Raw genomic sequence first — 18,657 nt, 5'->3', positions numbered from 1 at the left:
GAGTAGCTGTCAACCACCAGCAGTAGGTATTGACTCTAGCAGACTGGATCAAAGAACAGCTTCCTGTAGTTCAAACAGGACATAGACACCGTTACTGCAGCACTGGGAGCATGTTCCACTTTTGACGGCAAAAGTGGAAAAACACTTTTTTAAAAATGAAAACAAAAATCATCTTCTATCATGATTCAACCTTTAACTATCTTTAGTTTTAATAAGCCAATGAAGCTGGAGAGAAACAAATATTTTAGAGCAGTGCTTTCACGTATTAACTGATGCTTAGGAAAGTAAATAGATGGCGCCAGATCCCCTGTAACTTCTCTTATCCTATTGCGATGGGATAAAATAAATCTGAAACAAAGCGCCACAATGTGATAATGACGTCCAGACACGGGTTTATTCAATGAAAGAACACTTTATACACATCCTACATGATTTGGGACTAAGGCTTGCCTTCATAGTCAGGTCTTAAAAGATGCTGTATGTAGACTTACAGGGTTATTCACTAAAGGGTGAAGAGTTTGGAGAAGGCAGGAGAAGTGAACAATCTAGACCAAAATAGCTGATTTGGAAACATTCTCCAATTTAGCTCATTTTCCTGTTCAGTTATGTTGTCCTAGTGTCAGGAACCAGATCTGAACCCAGGGCCTCTGCTGTAGCTGGCAGTGGTTCTTCCTGCTGAGCCACCTTAGAACTCCTTGCTCCTCCCTTGAACTTCCTATTTAAGCCATGCCTCTACACTTCCTGTTTGCCAGAATATTGTGCTCTTGCCAATATCTTGCTTCCTGCTCCATCTGTGATACAATCTGCTCATACTGCTACCCGTGTACCGACCTTTGGCTGCTTATTCACTGGCCACTCTCATCGTCTTCCGCTTCATTACCTAATACCTTTGGCTACTGACGTCGGCTTGATCTCTGACTACACTTATGCCTGCTCCTATACTACTACCGTCTGCTTGTGTACCGAACCCGGCCTGCTTCACCATGAATTTGCCTGCTGTTTCAGCTACTGGACTCCGAGCCTGATCCCAGATCGTGACACCTAGATTGTTCACTTCTCCTGCCTTCTCCAAACCCTTTACCCATTTGTGAATAACCCTGTTAGTATCAGCCACTATAAATTGTGTATATAATATGCAAAAATCATTGGTTGCCTTTTTTGGGTCTGTTGTATGAAGAGTATGCAAAGTTAGCTTTTCTTTTTGTCCATAACAATGGAACAGTTTCCGATAATAATTTTTACAATCTAGATTTTAAAATAGATAGCAAGTGAACATTTTGTCCCTAAAGCTGATGTGTTAGAAGCAGAAATAGACCACATAGAACTAGAAACAAAAGTAGTCCAAGGAAGGAAAATTGGTGAAACGGGTGACAGGGTCATGGGCGGCCATGGCTCATTGATGCATTGATGGATGTGGGAAGCGAAGGCTGGCGTGTGTAGTCCAATCCAATAGAAGACGGGTGTGGAATTCCTATCGCCCGACGCCCGGGACAGGCAGTTTCGGGCACCTGGCGAGTAGTTTTTTTCTACATTTAGCCCGGCTGCCGGCAAGCAGCACAGCTAAATGTAGTGTGGGAGCTGTTTCGTACAGCCGTCCAAAACCACTTGTAACTTGCCTGAATCTCACTCCACTCCCTCGCTACCCCTCCTCTCTCCCCCTCCCCTTTCTCTCTCTCTCCGGCGGTCGGCCGTGTACCTTTCTCGGCTGCCTCTCTCTCCGTGCTTCTTTTGCTCTGGTCCTCGGGGTCCCCCCCACCTCTTGTGGGAGATCCGTGCCTACGGCAAATTAGGTTAGGGAGCAGGACAGAGAACGCTTCTCTACTAGGCTCCATGTGAATAATGACAGGGGAATGCAGCCTTCCTGTCACAGAACCAGCACAGAACTGTGCTAGAACTGCTGTGTTGGAGGTGACAGGGTCAATAAAGAGAACCTGTCACCTCCAAATGCTATCACACAAGGGGCTTGTTACCCTGGTGTGATAGTAATAAAGTCAAGTGAAAGAAAAAAAGTAAAAAATGTAATATATATATAACAATTAAAAATGTAAAAAATAAAAATGGAAATACATAACAATGTAAAAAATAAAAAATATTACAAAGCAAAAAAAATCGAAAATTAAAACCAACCCCTATCATCTGGATGCGAATAAACGCATGCATGGGGCATTGTGTGTGTGAGCGGACTGGGCGATCCGTTACCGCACAGCAATCGTGCACAAAACCGTGTGGATGGCCGGGATGTCACAGAAGCGCACACCACCGCCGATCGCGCTGGCAGTGCCATTATTGTCTAATGACACCCCAGGCGCGCCAGGCAGATTGCGCAGTTTGCCGCCGCAATAACGCCCGTGCAATCGTACATAATCGCGGATGAAAACACAACACGGTGCGTGTCGCGAAAAAAGGTACATGTACATTTTTTCAGCGATTACCACGCGGATGTAACCCCATTGAAATCAATGGGGCCGCGTGGCGAACACACACGGTTGCCTAAGTCTGCACCCGCCCCAAAGGGTAAATTCACTTTCCCAAGTAATTTGGAAAAATGGAATTACCTGCACAAATCTGGCCCCCTCCCCCCTCCCGCTATACTTACCTTTCAGAGAACGGTCCTTCCCATCCGCCAGTATGGGTGTACTATCTACCTGTGCCATGTATTCTGAATTTCGCTCGCAAAATGCAAGCACACGTTGGTCAGTGCAGTCATTTGAGACCACTGACCAATGAGAAGCTCTTCTTGGCACTGCTTAATACGGTTTTGGTTAAAAAAAATCTATTTTTTTGTATCAGGACAAGTAGATTGTCATGAGGGACAAGTAGATCGGCCCCCCGCTTTAGTCCTTGGACAAGTAGGTTTTTTTTACATTTCCACACCCTTGGAAGAACTATAGTTGTTCAAATCTCTGTTCTGTGGAATGTGGAAGGCCTGACAAAGGTCTAAATGAAGGCCTGTATTTGCTCTGACTGGGGGATAAAAGAATTCCATTTTTTAATATTCAGACTCACCCCCATTATCGTCACACCGCCTACCTAAACATTGTTGCTGACCAAGTACAGCCCTTTATGGAAACAGTATTCCCTAATGACAGTGGCCTCTTCCAGTAGGATGATGCTCCCTGCCACATTGAAAAATAGGTAAAGAATGGTTTAAGGAACACAACAATGAGTTTGAGCTGTTGACTCTGCCTCCAAATCTCAATCCAATTGAGCATCCATGGAGGCCCAACCTTGCAACTTACAGAACTTGAAAGATCTGCTACTGATGGCTTGATGCCAGATACCACAGCATATTTTCAGAGGTCTAGAGGAATCCATGCCTCCAAGGGTCAGGGTTGTTAAGGAGGCAAAAAGAGAACCTACTCAATATTAGGTGGGTGGTCATAATGTTTTGGCTAATTGGTGTAAATTTCTATATGATTTAGACATTCAGTATTATGAGCAGGGGCACCAATGCTGCTTACTTGGATGTTAACAAAGAGCAGTGTTACCGGGACGTATGCAGCAACATCAAAGTCCAATCACTCTAGTGAGTAGCAGAGAATGCTAACTTTGACATTCTACTAAGCTATATCACACTGTTCAGGAGCAGAAAAAAAAGTAAACAACCCAAAGCAATTCCAATAGGAAGTATAATGTGTTCCATTATTACAGATTTGTCATGCAGATTATGAACAGACTGGAATGCAATGAGTGTTAAAAATAGAGCGTCATCTGTTGTAAAGACAGCGACCACCTAAACTAGCTTTGCTCATTTTTATTCCACCCTAAATCCTCTATCTGGCAATCATCACTGTGCATCATTACATTTCTTCAGATTTCCTGCTACCATATTTTTAAGAAAGCAACATTTTCTCAATTACATATATACCATCTATTTATTAGATTATTTTTGTAGGTCCGTATGCCATACGTCCTTGGCAGCGAAAGGGTTAAGATGACTATCAAAATGTGTTCAGCTGTATAGAGTAAAATGTATCAGCATACCCATTTTAGTAATAAAGGGCTACTGTTATTGTTATGAAAACCTGTATAAAGTGAAATATGAAAACTGACTGACCCTCTTCTAAAACTGATACTTGTCTGGCTGTCTCTGGCCTCAATACATGCTCACCTGGAGCTAGCATGCAACTTGGAAAGTCACAACTCTTGATCAAAATACTTATTCTGGGCCAGTGATTCAGAAAGTATTAAAGCATCTCGATCAGCCAGGAAACTAACATTTATGCTAAACCAATACACCACGCTATCTCCCCTTATTGTGAAACAATTGAATATAACCGATAACCCTCCAAATACACAATAAAACAACCCAAAACACACCTATGTTTGTATTCCACCGTATATCAAGTGTACACATAAAATACAATAAATATAGTGCAAAAAATATTAAACAGTGTGAAATAATATGTGAATAATTCATATTTGAGGATATTCAAATCACTCAGTATAAATCATCAATCAATGTGATTAATGTGTACATAAATTAATATTGAGGATAATCAAAATCCATATATAAATAATGAATAATAAATATTAGATAACTAAAGTCCATATAAAATATATGTAAAGTACAAAACTTCATCTGATCCTCACAAGGCAAAGATAACTCGTGATCAGTTCAAATAGTGATGAAAAAAATGATTTAGTGTAATCATATAATCCCACTCCGAAGGAAATGTCCACTGTTTGACAGTAATACAGCCACATGCACACACATTTGACGTTTAAAGATGAGACAGCAGAGAATCACGTAAGAAAAAGCACATTCCTACCCAGAAGCAATAGCCCCAAAAATCCGGCTGCAAGGGATGTTAAGAAACTAGATGTGCAGTGTGTCTTTTGCATATCTGGAATGTTTCCTGGATAGCATCATTAGTTCACAGATTGATTTTAGATATTCATTACCTGAACTTTCTTAAACCACATAAACTTACCAAAACGTCTACAGAACACTCCAAAAGTTGCGCTTTCTTCCACAACTCGAAGGTCAGCTAGTAGAGACAACTCAAGACCCCCAGCTACAGCATAACCACTCACAGCAGCAATTACTGGTTTAGAAAATTGCATCCTGCTAGGCCCCTGGGGAGAAACACAGTATCAGAACTCACATGTTCATATTTAGGCTAAATAATAAAGAAGAAACAAATAGGTCTAAATGACTAATTTTTCAAAGCATTATATTTAAGTGGTCCTACATACCATGGGTCCAGGGCCCTTGGTAACATTTGGCTCTATTTTCAGGGAGTTAGCATTGTGAGCTACTTCCTTCAGATCAAAGCCCGCACAGAAACTTCCCCCTGTGGAATGTAATAATGAATGTTATATCAGTAACTGACAGTCAGGTGCAATTTTCTAGCATAAGAGAACCTGTTAGATCTTTGTCTACCGGTCTCTGCCAAAGCTCCTCTCCAGCTCTGGAGAATTCCAAAATCTAAACCTTCAGAAACAGTACTAGATCCAGGGGCAGGCACATCAGTGTAAGTAAAGCTACATAGATGTGTAATGTTCCAGGCTAGTACCCTTTTGGCACAGGAGCAGGATGATGGCAGATCTTGACAGAAACATTGGCAAAAACAGGTAAGAAGGTTGCTTTTAATGTCTTTCAATCATGTTTTCCGCTCTTGACGTTTTTTACATGATGTAGTTGGCTGTAGAATAACTCAGCTGTCTGATATATTTTGAACCTAAAATTTGTTTAACATCTCTTCCAGCTCAACAGTGTTGTGCAGCTGGAAGAGGTGTATGGGGGGACTTGCCCTAGTGAGATAACAGATGTTTATAAAGCCTGATGCAACTGCTATAATGAGTATGGCTTCATTACCTGCCAACGTATATCTAAAACAAAAAACAACAAATTTAGAGGGAAAACTACTGAAATCAGTCTAAATTCCTACTATATGTCCAACTCTCATAAGATCCATTATGGTATGAAAAAGAAACAAGAGTTGCAGCACAGAGAGCTAAATGTATTGCTCATCTAACAGAACAAATTACAGTGGTGTTTAAACAGTGAAACGTTGCTGTATTTTTTTGTTAAATTAGCAATAAATTTAGCTCTCTGTGCTGCAATACTCTCTAGTTTTTTTGTTTATTTTTGGAGGTCACCAGGGCAAATATATACATATATATGTATATATATATATTTATATATATATACACATATATGTACATACATACACACACACACACATACACTGCCTGCCTGGACATAAAAAAGTTATGCACTCTAATAATTCATTGCACCACCTCCTTTAGCTTTGATTACGGCATACATTCACCGTGGCCGTCCAGAGTCGCATTCATTTTTCACCAAGATCTTGTTGTGATGATGGGAGAGTCGGAACACTGCATAGTCTTCTCTAGCACATCCCAAAGATTATCAATACGGTTAAGGTCTAGACTATGTGGTGGCCAATCCATGTGTGAAATTATGTCTCATGATCCCTGAACCACTCTTTCACAATTAGCAGCAGATGAATCCTGGCATTGCCATCTTGGAATATGCCCATGCCATCAGGGTCATTCAGTATATTCAGGTAGGCAACTGAGCTAATTTTTGGGGGACATAAATTTGCTAAACCTAGACTTGACCAACTGAAGCAACCATAACACTGCCCTGACAGGCACTAGGCTTGATGGGTGCATCACTTCATCCACCTCTCTTCAAACCCTGATGATCTCATTACTCTGAACAGGGTAAATCTGGTCTCATCAGACCACATGACCCTTTTCCATTGCTCCGGAGCCCAATCTATACGCTCCCTAGCAAATTTAAGCTTTTTTCCCCCATTAGCCTCACTGATGAGTGGTTTTCTTAAGGCTACACAGCTGTTTAGTCCCAATCCCTTGAGTTCTCTTTGCACTGTCCATGAGAAAATGCTTTTACTTTCACTATTAAACATACCCGTGAGTTCTACTGTTGATTTTTTACGATTTGATTTTACCAAATCGTATGATCACAATCATACAAGATCTTTTTCTGACCACATTTCTTCCTCGAAGATGATGGTTTACCACTATTCTTCTGGGTTTTAATAATGCATTGGACACTTTTTAACTCAATTTTCAATCTAGTTAGTTGTTTTATTTGCTTGATGCAGGCCAATAATGTGACCAGGGGCAAATCGGGCACTTGCCCGGTAGGCCAGGATTGTGTTCGGCCCGGCTGGGCCCAAACCGCTATGCCTGATGGCCTGCTCTGAGAGCTTCATTGATCATAGAGCACAGAGCGGCAAGGTAGAACAGACACAGAGCGGAGGCGCCCCACCCCCATTCCAGCAGACATCAGACCGAGCCGGAAGGACTGTGCAGGACACCACGCTGTGCTTGAAAGAACACAGGAAGAACAAGATCACGGAACACAGATGTTGTGGAGAAAGTAAGCTGAGGGGGGGAGGGATGGAAGGAATCACTATCAGACACTGAGGAGGGACAGGAGCACCAGCACCCTGTGCTGGACACACAAGGGGAGAACAGGGGCCAAACTGAGAGGACGCAGGGGCCAGACTAAGGAGAGATACAAGGGCCAGTCTGAGAAGACACAGGGGACAAATTAAGGGGACACATGGACCAGACTGAGGGGACACAAGAGACAAACTGAGGGGACATATGAACCAGACTGGGGGGACACAGGGGCCAGACAGAGAGGACACAGGGACCAGACTGAGGGGAGATAAAGGGACCAGACTGAGGGGAGATAAAGGGACCAGACTGAGAGGACACAGGGACCAGACTGAGAGGACACAGGGGCCAGACTAAGAGGACCCAGGGGCCAGACTAAGGGGAGACACAGGGGCCAGACTGAGGGGAGACACAGGGGCCTGACTGAGGGGAGGCACAGAGGCCAGACTGAGGGGACACACAGAGGCCAGACTGATGGGACACACAGAGGCCAGACTGAGGGGAGACACAGAGGCCAGACTGAGGGGAGACACAGAGGCCAGACTGAGGGGAGATACAGAGGCCAGACTGAGGGGAGATACAGGGGCCAAACTGAGGGGAGACACAGGGGCCAAACTGAGGGGAGACACAGGGGCCAAACTGAGGGGAGACACAGGGGCCAAACTGAGGGGAGACACAGGGGCCAAACTGAGGGGAGACACAGGGGCCAGACTCAGTCTGTCCTAAGTGTCCTCTCATTTTTCCCAGACCTCGAGATCCTGGGTACATTAGTCATAGTTATCCTGATCCTTAGAAATGCTTTGAGAAAGGTGAGCTGCGACTCCCCCAACATAGGCATTATAAAGCAAGCATTCTGATGTCCTGTTGTCCATGTGTATGTGTGAGATAACTATATTCCATTTTGTCCATAGATTCTCTACGTTCTACCTGTATACTCAAAGGATCTCTTAGATGCCAAGATGGGACTGAACTGCCAGAGATCCAGAGAGATGTAAGAAGAATCTTTGGCTCAAACCATTGGGATAGATCAAGTGCTTAGTCTTTCCCACAATACTATAAAAACTGCACATCCTATTATTGTGACCATGCTGAAAGAACCACCAGTGGGGTCACAGACAGCAGAAGAACCTCAAGAAGTTTAACCCTTCTTCATTCTATGCATAACTAAACAAGATTTGACTTCACGTAAACAAAACTTAGCTGACATAAAAGTAATCTCTAGTTTTTAATAAATCAACTCTGGGCTTATGAATAAAGCCCTGGAATTCTCGTAACATCTAATTACGTCACAAACAACTCATCTGTATTAACACTAGTTGATATCCAAATACTTTCAAACAGCTGCAGTAAATTAAAAAAATTAAAACAGATTCATACATTGGCACCCTTGAAATTGCTTTGTGTTTTTGAAGTGTTATATTTAATTCTTTACAAGCCTTTTCCAAGAAATAAAGTAATTCCCATCACTAATTCTTGGTCTGCCTGTAAAGCAGTTGTTATGATACATATGTTGGGTTGAGAATACCAGCTTCATAAAAAGGTTTACTAAAAGGAACCTTAGAAAATACAGCCAATAAAGAAAAATGACATACAAATTTGTTGTATTGAGTGTGTCTCTTAGGAGGTGCCCTGAGTCAGGGACACAAACAGACTTACACTCATTGGTGGTTCAGTAAAGTCCCGTTAAAGTCATGGGTTGTACCATCCTTGTCTTCACAGGTACGCCCCCATATAAGCAATATCACTGTAAGCAATCCATGTCCTGATGGTAAGATGGGGCTGCATGTCAACATACTTTATGTCCCTGACAGACCTCTGAAACAGAACATGACCTGGTACACATTGAGGGAAAGTGGTTATTGGGTTCCTCTTGGCACTGCATCATGTAAAAGGTCAGACACAAGAGGAATCCTGGGAGGATTCGTGCAGAAGTCATGCTTCTTCAAAGACTCGATCTAACCACAAATGTAGTGCAATTATATTGAACCGCTACCCACTTCTTTTATCTTCTTAAAGCTGAACTATGGGCGTGATAACTTTCATTTAAATACAATCCAAATTCCCCAAAATGTTGGGACACTGTGTAAAATCTATATAAAAACAGAATGCAATGATTTGTAAATCTCATAAAGTCATATTTTATTCACAATAGAAAATAGAAAACATCAAATGTTTAAACTGCGAAAATGTGTAATTGTAAGAAAAAAATAAGGTAATTTTGAAATTGATAGCAGCAACGCTTCTCAGAAAAGTTGGGACGGGGCAACGAAAAACCTGGCAAAGTAAGTGGTACTAACAAGGAAGAGCTGGAAGAACGTTTTGCAACTAATTAGGTTAATTGGCAACATGTCAGTAACATGATTGGGTATAAAAAGAGCATCTTAGAGAGTCAGAGTGTCTCAGAAGTAAAGATGAACAGAGCTTCACCAATCTGTAAAAAGCTGTGTATACATTTTAGAAAAATGTTCCTCAATGTAAAATTGCAAAGACCTTAAATATATCATCATCTACAGTACATAATATCATCAAAAGATTCAGAGAATCTGGAGAAATCTCTGTGCACAAGGGACAAGGCCGAAACGCAATATTGGATGTCCATGATCTCCGGGCCCTCAGACGGCATTACATTAAAAACAGGCTTGATTCTGCATGGACATCACTGCATGGGCTCAGGAATACAAAAATCACTGTCATCCAAAAATGCTAAAGTTAAAGCTCTATCATGCAAAGAATAAGCCATATCTGAACCCACTATCTGAAGCTACTAGTTTCTTGACATGCCAGGAAAAGTAATAATTTGCCAAATCAGTTTTTCTAATAAGTTTTCTCACTACCCGACTAACTGACTGGAACCCACCAAGTGGGACAAACCAAGCAAATCAGTAAGCAGTCATTAAAAGAGAACAGTGGGGTAAGTGTTTTTTCCCATAGTTCTCATGGGTCATGGGAGGACATATACTGGCGTCCTCCCGTTACCCAAAGCTCAGTATATTGCCAGCTACAGCTCGCGGTATATCGAGACAGCCGGGACGGATGCCGACAAACTGCGTGAGTGACAGCTATCTAGAGGCAGAGCCAGCTGTACCCGCCCCCTGCCCCGTCCGTTCCTCCAGTCAGCGCTGGTGGATCGGAGAGCGGAGGGGGGGGGGGGGAATATCCCTGCGGGGAGCCGTGACTTACAGTCATGGCTCTCTGCAGGGAGATGATCAAGAAGTGAGCGAGCAACGGTATGCGTTCGCTCACTTCGCAATCTATGACAGTTTCATTGTTACACGTCGGCTCGAACTATGAGGATGAGTGATTTTCCCTCACTTCATAGTTCTCCTTTACGGCAATTTCATTTTCAAGAGTCACAGTTTCTTGCAACCAAAAGGCACCTGGCTGGTTTAAAATCTCCGGAGCCATAAGCTGGGTTCCAATAAGCTGATCAGTGGAGGGCCTAGGGAAATGGACCCTGAGGCTGGACATGGCTCAGTGGCGGAAATTAAATCAAAATGTTTTACTTCTACTGGAAGTGGAAAACCTATTTCATATATTATTCACTTGGTGCAAGTTTACCACATAGTAATAAAAGATTGAATTTCATAAAGTAAAATCATCAAATATCCAGAAAGTGTTTCATACTTATGATGTGAAGCTGTCAGATATCCCCAAAATGATTCACATATTCCACTGAAATTCCTTCCTGCTAAAACTGTGCAGTAGTAGTCCTCGCAATATTATGGTTTAATCAGAACCGCAGATGGAGAAATTCAACTGATTAACTAACCTCTAACTAAAAATAGCAATATGGGGGGAACGAGTTAAATATGACTTCACCAATTATGTCATTTTGTTTGCACTCACAACAAATCCATCTAAGCGGGTCTTTCACAAAGTCAGGACCCAATTATCAAAGATTTCTTTCCACGTATGAAAAATGTAGGATGTGAAATAATAAAAACAAGTTTCTTAGGAAAGTTTAAACTTAATAGCTTCCCAGCTCAGCTTTCTGACTTCCTGGTCATGTAACAAAAGGTGCAAGTCATATTTTCTTAGTAAACACAGAAAAAAAAGGAGCCTGTATCTCATTTTGAATTAAAGTGAAGGGGAACATGGAAACTTACACTTGGCCCCTCTACTTATACGTCAGAACGACTACTGGGATTAGTGTGCTTAGGGTAGAGTTACCGTGCCTGATGGCAACTCTTCTTTGTGAAAACCCAGCTTACAATTTTTGTAGTTTATATTTAAGGAATAAAAGTGAGCTACTGTATTTCTCATATATATATATATATATAATTTTGTCAAGGGCTCAAAATGCGCATGAAGGTTACATACTGTGCACCTGTCTTTTAAAGCTGGCTATACACTGTTAGTTTTTCTTCTAAAGGAGAAGCAGCACTAGAGAGAAGGAGATAAAATGAGAATGAGAACTAACACTAATAGCATGGATGGGGGAATTCCCCCCTGTAGATATATTGTATTCTGGCAGCCATGGGTGTCCAGCTGTAAGAAAATCTAAACAGTGACTGCAGCTGATAGGCTGCAATAACTGTTCGGTGAGATTTTTCAGACCAGCGTCTTCATTTTTGAAAAGTCGATTAGAATGGAGACACACGCTGGTTGAATTTCAACAGAACAGTGGCTTAGTGGTTAGCACTTCAGCCTTACAGCACTGGGTGTCCCCAGTTCATATACTGGTCAGTAAGGACTATCTGCAAGGAGTTTGCATGCTCTCCCTGTGCATGGGTTTCAGCAGCATGAAAAGCATGTGGCAAATGAAGGCAAGGACATTCCTGTTATTTAACAAGAGTCCCCCTAAAGGTTTTAACACGGGTGAAAAATAGCTGTTACTGCACTATAAAGATTCTACTTGGAAAGATTCGAACTAACAAGATTTTTCTTCACTTCCTGGACTATTGACACAACAGGAATTGAGAGGAAATCTCTGAAAAAGGAGGGAAATCCTCTCTTAGATATTTGTCACCCGAGCAAGTGTCTTCATTGGAAGATTTCCCTTCTGTAGCTTATTCTGGTGACAACCCAAGATTTTGGTTTTCCCTCACATTTAGTCCTAGTGACTATGGCCATCAGAACAAACAGAGAAAATGGTTATTCCCGGTTATTATGTCCAAAACAAAAAAAGTTTTTTTATTTAGATACATTGAGGGGAATTTATCAAAACTGGTGCAGGCCTAATCTGGAGCAGTTGCCCATGCCAACCAATCAGCTTCTCTCTTTCATTTTTAAATCTTAACTGAACAAACTGAAGGGAGAAGCTCCAGTTTTGATAAATTCCCCCCTAGTATATTTATAAGAAACCCCAAAGAATTTACCTGAGTTATATGTTTGATACACAATGTTAAAATGCTATCTAGAGTCTAAAGTCCCTGGGAACCAAACACTATGGCTCCTGGTGACATCTGGGGGGTGATTTACTAACCTAAACACACGCACGCACTAGGTGCGTGTGATTTTTACACAGCAAAACATATTTATCAACCAAAAAGTCTCTAAAAGCATATTTCCACTAATGCCATATATGGAAAAATCATGCACATGATGCATATATAATGCTGCTTCACAGTTTAGACAAAAATGGTTAGCTCATGCATTTACATTCCTGCATTCATCAACGCAAGCAACACAATGTAGAGCTAATTTACACAACATCCCCTTGAAATTCATGCAGGGCTTTGCACAACACACCTGCTGGGTGTGTACACACTACAAAGGTGTCTAGATTCCACCAATAGATCATGCTGGGAGGGAACACACTACAGAGGTGTATACTTGTTCGTGGCGTGTTTATAAGGTTAGTAAATCAACCCCCTGGTGTCATCTTTATATATAGCATCACATCTATATTTGTAGTGTGGAACAAAGCTTGCCTTTTGGTATTTTATGTTTTGTGGCTGCTGTAGGTGCTAAGCAAAAGGGGATGACCTTGTTCTCATTGGTCCCACATGTATTGCAATATATGGGGCTAAGCACTGGTGGACTGATTAATGGTTTGGAAGGACCCCTAAAACCAGTTTATTGGGGAGGGGGTGGCCAACTACTTGATAATGGCGCAAGCTGGTAGAACATGAACTTCTCCCCTTGCAGGCACCACCTCCTAGGCACAGGGGGTGACAAAGATCCTGGTGATCATTGTGCTAGGCTGACTGTTATTTTGGGGGGAAACCCCCTCACAGCACCCCACCAATACTAAAGGGTATGTGAGCTGGTATCAGCATAGCACGCTTGTGGCTCCCTTGATATGGAGATACCAGACATGCATGTCTGCCCTTTTGTGGAGAAGAAGAAAAGCTGTGTTTTTTACAAAAAAGTTGTATTGTGCTGCGGTTTGGTGACCTGCAGTTCGGCATGTCTGCATTTTTTTGCAGCGCACTGCACATCACAACTGCATTGTTGAGTGAATATAGCACATAAAAAACAATTGTTTTCTATGTGCCCTAGTGCTGACTGGTTTTGCTCAGTTACTAAAAAACTGTCAGTCACTGTTTATGGTGTGAATGAGCCCTTAGTGATAAGTAGGGTGACTAGTACATTAAAGCACTCCACTGAAGAACAGTTGTTGGGTATATCTTGTTTGATGCTATTATCACTGGGTGGATTTTGTATAAAAAACACTGTACTAAATAGACGGATTGTGGAAAAATCTAAACTTGGTAAACAATGGGCGAATACTAGGCAGAATGTGTGTTGAATAATTGATAAATACACCATTTATTCTAATAAAAGGTATTATAATCAAAGAAAAAGAATTAAGAACAAATATTATAGTCTCACCCCTTGCCATAAAGGAGTAATCCATAATTATGCACCTTTCTGAAAAGGAATATTTCTGCTACACTTTGTTGCGGTACATTTGTTTGTACAGGAAACTATGAACAATACATGTGCTGCCACCTGGTGGTTTACACAAGCCTTAGCTACATTAGTTTGCTCCAGCTGTCAAGGCCGAGGTTAGGAAAGCGGTGAGCAGTTGTAAATAACAGAGGACACACAAAAGAACAACTTTAGTGAATTCACTTTAATAAAACAAAAAAGCAGTGGCAGCTACGCTATAGTATCTGGCTCCTTTTGAATGTTAGGCTCCCTAGGTTTCAACTGCACACAAGGATGGCTGTAGATTTGGTGACAATCACACATGCTTTGCATATTCCTCTACTATGTCACTGCTACAATGATTTAAAATGTTTGATGTTTGTATAACTTAATGTGTTTTAAACCAAAGATTACACATCATTACAATACCAGTGTTTAAAATAACCTCAGTAAATACATCCAGACAAAATAAAATTCCCTGCATTTCCTTGAAGCTCTTCTCTATCGTCTAAACATGGAATCAACTGGAAGATATGCATGGATATAGCCTGTTAGAAACACTCCTGCATTCAGAGAATACTTCTAAACTCATATAAATGCCTGGATTTGATTTTCTTCCACAAAATTTTTATTGGTTTACCAGAGAATGTAACATTAATTAAGAATACCAACAAGCAGTGGAAGAATCGGATTACATCAATCGTAAAATTAAAATGCTTAAATCAAGGTAACCCTGAAAGGGGTTTGTGTGGTAAAGCCTTAAAGGAGAACTATGAGGTGAGTGAAAATAACTCATCCTCATAGTTAGAGCCAACCTGGGATAATGAAACTGTCACAGGTCAGCTCTATAGATTGGGAAGTGAGTGAACACATACCGTTGCTTGCTCACTTCCCGATCATCTCCCCCAACGTTTCAGGGTCTCACAGGATCCCCTTCATCAGGCAGACTTGTTTGCCTGATGAAGGGGATCCTGTGAGACCCCGAAACATTGTATAGAATATTTTACTTGCAACTAGTACGTTAATAAACATGTACTGAACTTGCTTTGGAGTGCCGGTGTCCATCCTTTATTGATATTTTGTCGGAAGCCACCCGCTGCAACCACCCTCCATTTTTGAAGCAGCGGCTCTGAGTGCGATGGGTACACGGACTGTAGCCGTGACTATCAGACACCGCTCCCTGCAGAGATTCCCCCCTCCGATCCTCCAGCGCTGAGTGGAGGAATGGACAGGGCAGGGGGCTGGCACAGACCCCAAGTCAGAGCCTGCTGTCAATCAGCCAGCTGGGTGGATCTCAACAGTATTGTCGAGATCCGTCCCGGCTGCGTCGCTCTCAGTATATAGAGGGCAATATGAATAGCCGGCTATATACTGAGCTTTGGGTCACAGGAAGAGGTTAGTATGTGTCCCCCAGTGACCGTAAAGAGAACTATGGGATAAAAAGGTTACCCCAGTTTTCTTTTAAGGCCCACCGGTATCCACTTGGTTGTCTACAGTTGCAGCCCAAATACGTTGCCAAACGTTGTGGCTAATTTGAGGTTAAAGTAGTATTAAAGTCTTTCTTTTTTGGCATATACCTACTGCTAGCATGCAGTAGATATATGACCCATGATTTAAAAAAAAAGTAGGCAAATACCTAATTACTTACTTGTTCCAGCGTCGCCCGCTACTGGCTGAAGCACTCGAACGGCTGTGAAGAAGTGTGCGTGCGTATGTGCAGTAGAGGGGAGAGGATGAAAACAGATATTGAAGCTCAATGGACACAGCCGGGCGTGTGCATGCCAGACAGACTCTGTGGGACACGAGGAGTCTGCGCTGGATCAGAAACCGGCACCAGCGCTGGAGGGACTGTCGGAAACTAGTGAAAGGAAGATGATCGCAGCAAGAGGCATCAAATAAGGTAAGTGCTTACAGCAGCATTGGGGAGGGGGAGAGAAAAACCCTTTAATGTCACTTTATATATAAAATGGAGTGCCACAGGAATGTCATTCCTGGGCGGGGGGAACCCAAGAAACAAGCAAAGGCGAGCTGGTAAAACGAATGCCAAGTGGGAAAAAGGGAGAAGGGGAAAAGGTTCACAATGAAGGGGAGAAAGAAGGGGAAGAGAAAGAGGAGTAAAAAGAAAACACAAATAGCAGAGGAAAACCAGATACGAGAGAAAGTCAGAAAAAACAGTCAGAGACAAAAGTTTGAGGCAAATGCACTCGAAGCTCAGAATCAGTCAGTTAGGAAGATACAAGGGACACCTCAAAGCACTGAGGACAAGCATAAGAAATCCATGGCCATGGTAATACACCTCTGCCCGTCTACATAAAACTGATCAGGGGGAGGACAGAAATTGAGCATAGATTGCACATAATGATAAAGCTGGATGTAACAAAAAAATTCAGAGTGTGGAACCTTATGTGAAGACTGAAGTTCCAAAAACGAGACAACACCCTGATGGGTAGTTAGTTAGTTGCATTCACCTGCATTCAGTTTAGCTACGTTTAGAGAACACAGAATTCTGTGCATCCGGGATCTGATTAGAATCTCTAAATCGGTGTAAACGTATCTAAACATCTTTAAGCAGGATCATCTAAATGCAGGAAAAAGTGACCTGGAAAACATTAAAGGTGATAACTTCCCCCGCATTTAGAAAAGCTAAAGGAGTGTCAGTGTAAATTGGGCCTAAAAGGCTCTTAATTACAGACAGCAGAAATGTGAGATAATCACCAAGAAAATAAACAGCACAGATTGATAGCACGCACAAAATGCAATAATCACCCACCACCCTTAATCACATTTTACCAAGTTGGGATTGTGTTCTCATTTAAAATGAGCAAATTCTACATACAAAGAATTCACATGGATCTTATAATCAAATTGGAAGATTTCTTTCTACATCACTACACTCGATTAAACTTTGATCCGATTTCTGCTCCAAACATAAGAATTAAACATATTCACCTAATCCATGAAGTACAGCTGCTGTTAGGGATGGGTCTTTCTCAAATTCATTAAATGCTTGGACGAGCTGCCCAGCAGTCTCGGGATTGACAGCATTTCTGGCTTCCGGCCTATTAATACCAATTGTTAAGATGCTGCCTTGTCTTTCAGTAATGACATTCATGTTTCCTGCAGAAAGAAAGTACAAGTAACAATGAAATGAACATCATTTTTAACATGGCTTTGTTACTAGACATCCTATAAATAACTGACCGTGAGAGAAAATATCAAATACATCTGTTCCCAGCCTAAAATAAATGCACACAGGATAATATGTAGATCCATTTCTGAATAATAATATACTCTATAAGGCAAACAAAATGCTGTACATTTTTTTGCAATTTCAAATGTTGCTTTTAAACCCCTTAATGATGGAAGGCAAAATAAACCTTAAAGCAGAATTATGGGGAGAGTGAAAAACACTCATCCCCATTATTCAAGCCGACTTGTGACACTGAAGCTGTCACAGGTCGGCTCTATTGATCGGGAAGTCAGCGAACACATGCTGCCGGTCGCTGACGTCACGATCATCTCCCTGCAGTGAGCGGTGACTGTCAGTCACCTCTCCACGCAGGGATTCCTCCCCTATCCTGCGGCGCTGACTGGAGGAACAGACAGGGGAGGGGGCGGGCACAGCTGGCTCTACCTCTATATAAGCATAGCCCGCTGTCAATCAGCCAACGGGGTGGATCTCAACAGTGTCGGGATCTGTCCTGGCTGCGGGGCTCTCAGTATATAGCGGGCAATAGCTTGCTATATACTGAGTTTGGGGTCACGGGAGGAGGTTAGTATATGTACTCCCGTGACCCTGAAGAGAACTATAGGGAAAAAAGGTTACACCATAGTTCTCTTTTAACACCTGAACCAAGCTTTGGCAAGTGTTAGTAAAACTGTACATATCTTTGCAGCTACTTAGTGTTTCCAGGTGAATTATACCCCTTGTTCTTGTATCACGTATTTGTGAATTATTGTTGTTGGTACCTATATACTTCTGTCAGGCTTTTTTGATGTTGGTGACCTGTTGGGAAGTGTTCCAGTTACTCTTTGGCACAGGAGCATGCTGCCCTCAAAAGGTAAACCCCTGCCATGGGGAGATGCAGAGTGAAGCACAGAAGACAAGAACATCAATGGATTATTATCTATTATTAAATTTAAAGATGGAAGTGAAGATTTATTTCAATAAACATATATTTGTGTAACACATTTATTACCCTGATGGGCTGGCAGTGGGTCCAAAGCAACCCTATATATTAAAGACTTACATGCCCACCTTGTTAGGTAAGTCGCACATAAATGTCTAATCTATGCCAGTACCCAATTCTGGACATCAGGATTGTTGAAGTAGCTCTTTTCTTAGGTACCTCTCTCAAAGCATTCCTCCCAATGCATGCCCGTATATATCTATCTATATATATCTATATATGTATGTATAGATCTATATATATATATATA

General features: G+C 41.9%; 1 protein-coding gene across 1 annotated transcript in view; it reads right to left on the bottom strand.

Moving 5' to 3' along the window:
* Positions 1-18,657, bottom strand: part of LOC108790133 (probable enoyl-CoA hydratase echA8) — a 53,155-nt gene that overhangs the window by 24,879 nt on the left and 9,619 nt on the right. The window contains exons 2-4 of the mRNA XM_018560342.1: positions 17,167-17,334; positions 5,200-5,297; positions 4,935-5,079 (exon numbers count right to left, since the gene is read on the bottom strand). Of these exons, the coding sequence (XP_018415844.1) occupies positions 4,935-5,079; positions 5,200-5,297; positions 17,167-17,334 (411 nt within the window). The remainder of the gene's footprint in view (positions 1-4,934; positions 5,080-5,199; positions 5,298-17,166; positions 17,335-18,657) is intronic.

Source organism: Nanorana parkeri, unplaced genomic scaffold (genome assembly GCF_000935625.1).
Source record: "Nanorana parkeri isolate BGI_ZX_2015 unplaced genomic scaffold, ASM93562v1 scaffold451, whole genome shotgun sequence".
NCBI classification, from domain to species: Eukaryota; Metazoa; Chordata; class Amphibia; order Anura; family Dicroglossidae; genus Nanorana; species Nanorana parkeri.
This window is presented reverse-complemented; position numbering and strand designations above follow the sequence as displayed.